General features: G+C 56.5%; 1 protein-coding gene across 1 annotated transcript in view; it reads right to left on the reverse strand.

Annotated features, from left to right (window-relative positions):
* Positions 1 to 10: 10 nt before the first annotated feature.
* Positions 11 to 2,462, reverse strand: part of IFITM10 (interferon induced transmembrane protein 10) — a gene marked incomplete at its 5' end in the record, with an annotated part of 8,915 nt that continues 6,463 nt past the window's right edge. Inside the window, one exon of the mRNA XM_010134831.1 lies at positions 11 to 160. Within this exon, the coding sequence (XP_010133133.1) occupies positions 11 to 160 (150 nt within the window). The remainder of the gene's footprint in view (positions 161 to 2,462) is intronic.

Raw genomic sequence — 2,462 nt, forward strand, 5'->3', positions numbered from 1 at the left:
TGGCCTCACTCTAGTAGTCAGTGAGAGGGTATCGCAGGAAGATGAAGATAAGGATGATACAGAAGGTGGCAAGGGCTGAGCTGGTGATGTTAAAAAGCCGGGCTGTCTTGGCATCTTCAACTGCTCCATTTAAGTCATTGAGGAGTTTCTTATCCCGGACCTGAGACCAAAAACCAAAAATTAAATGAAGTATAAAAGATGTAACTTGTTTCAAGCGACAGACACAAAACCCAAAGCACTTGTCGAGGGCCTGTGCAGTGGATGAGGGCAGGACTGTGCCACTTTGCATTTGAACACTTTGCCGTAAAACACCCCGAGGTGAGGTTTGCTATGGGTTGAGCTATGGGTTGAGCTGGTGGAGCCAAGCACTGTAATACCAGTGGGCTGGAAACCCCTGGGAGCAGGACAAGACTTGGAGGAATGACCCATTGCTGATAAAAACCAGACAAACCAGGTCCCCGTGGCTCCTGGAGCGGGGCAGTGTCTTTCTGAGCCCGAGGGTGCACAAGGGAACTGCGGTGCCATGGGGTACCCCACGCACATGAGCATCCTCCCCACTGTGTCGTGGCCCCCCGGCCCTGCAGCTGGGCTGTGCGTGAGAAGGCTGGCGGTGGTTCGGTGTGCGTCCCCGCTGAGGGGCTGAGCGGGCGGAACCTGGCACAGCATCCCACTGCAGCTCCAGGGCTGCGCACCAGCCTCCAGCATATTAAGCAGCCATGGGTTAATGAGCTGCTTTTGCAGGTCTTATGCAGCTCGTGTAGCGTCTCTGCCACGGGCAGATTTCAATCCTGACAGCGCAGTCTGCTCAATTCATTACTCTGCAGGCTGCAACTTCTCTGGGCCTGCCTTGGGACAGCTCTTCACTGGGTGAGGATTGTGCATGTCCCCGCCACTTGCCTGTCCCCACCTCCTCCAGGCTGCCAGGCAATGCATGGTGCTAGGAGACAGCGGATGGCACAGCTAGTCAGCACATGGCACTGCCAGGCAACGATGGCGCTGCCAGGCAGCGATGGCATTCCCAGGCAGTGATGGCACAGCTAGTCAGCAGATGGCACTGCAAGGCAGCGATGCCACTAGCAGGCAGGGATGACATTAGCAGGCAGTGGATGGCACTAGCAGGCAGCGATGGCATAATCAGGCAGCGATGACCCAGCCAGGCAGCCATGGCGCTGCCCACCAGCAGCAGCTCTGCAGTTTGAGCCCAGCGGATGAGAGATCAGGCTCTATCCCTTCCTAGCAGGGATGTGTTCCTGTCCCCAAACTGCCCCTTCAGCCCACACTCACAAGATACAGGCAGCGGGAGCTGTCAGGGTGTGGGATGAAAGGACCAGGAGACTTTACCCCTCTTCCCTTGCCCATATACAAGTGGGGTTATCCAGGGGCCGGCATGAAGTGGCAATGCCTGCTTCACTGCCCGCTTTGTGGCTGGAAAGTCACAGGCTGTGGGGCTGGGCTCCTTCGCAGCCCAGCTTTGCCACCGACAGCATGGGCTCTGCCAAGGCACAGCCAGCTTGACACTAGATGTTGGTGACAGGCTGTCCTACCTGAAATACTGAGTCCTACCTAGAAATGCTAAAAGGCTTTTATTGCCCAGGAGCCTTCCAAAAAGACTCTGTGATAGATTCAGACCACATCTTAGGGACTTTTTCTCTCTCCTTTCTGCAGTGCTTCTGCAAGGAGCTGTCCTGAAAGCCTTCTGCAACTTGCTGGATATGGGAAAGGGTTGGCAAACCCCTCGTTCCCACCGAGCCACGCTGGTTCGCAGGGCTTCCAAACCCACATCTCAGACCCTCGAGCAATGTCTCCTCCTCTGTAACACCAGTGGGGACCTTATTAATCCCGGACCATGGGTAGGGAGCCTGCTGCTGGCACAAGGTCTGCAGGAGCCAGCAAGCGTGAGAGCTCTGTTTCCCTCCTCATAGTAAATCCTGTGGTGCCACGTCCTCAGCCTCTGTTGTGCCCCAGTCTTGGGAGCCAGGGCCACTCACTCATCATCCCACTAGCACCTACAGAACATCCTTCTCGGAGCGGAGACAGGGGACAGTCATAAACCGCAGGTGGCTTGGTGGCACACTTGGGTGGTGCTCCCGACAGCAGAGATGACCTCTGGGAAGGCACCTGGGAGCCTGCACACCTTTTTGTGTCCGGGATGACTCACCTTTGACATTATTTGGTATCTTTAGCATCCTCCCAAAAGCCCCAGAGCTGGGCAGCCCGCACCTCCTCACCCACCAGTGAGAAGCACAGAGGTCCCTGCAGCCAGAGCCCCAAGGACGCTGGATTTGGGCCAGAAATCTCACCCACTGCTCCCGGCAGGCTCTTTGAAGCTCTCCTATGCTTTGCTCTTTCCAGCAGAGGGGCTGTTGGAGGCAAACCCTGCTCAGAGCAAATGCCTTTTGCCCCTTTCTCCGTTGTAACCCCACCACAGCTGGGAGAGGCTGGCTTGTGGCGGCAGCCAGCTC

Source organism: Buceros rhinoceros, unplaced genomic scaffold, assembly GCF_000710305.1.
Source record: "Buceros rhinoceros silvestris isolate BGI_N320 unplaced genomic scaffold, ASM71030v1 scaffold30254, whole genome shotgun sequence".
Classification (NCBI taxonomy): Eukaryota; Metazoa; Chordata; class Aves; order Bucerotiformes; family Bucerotidae; genus Buceros; species Buceros rhinoceros.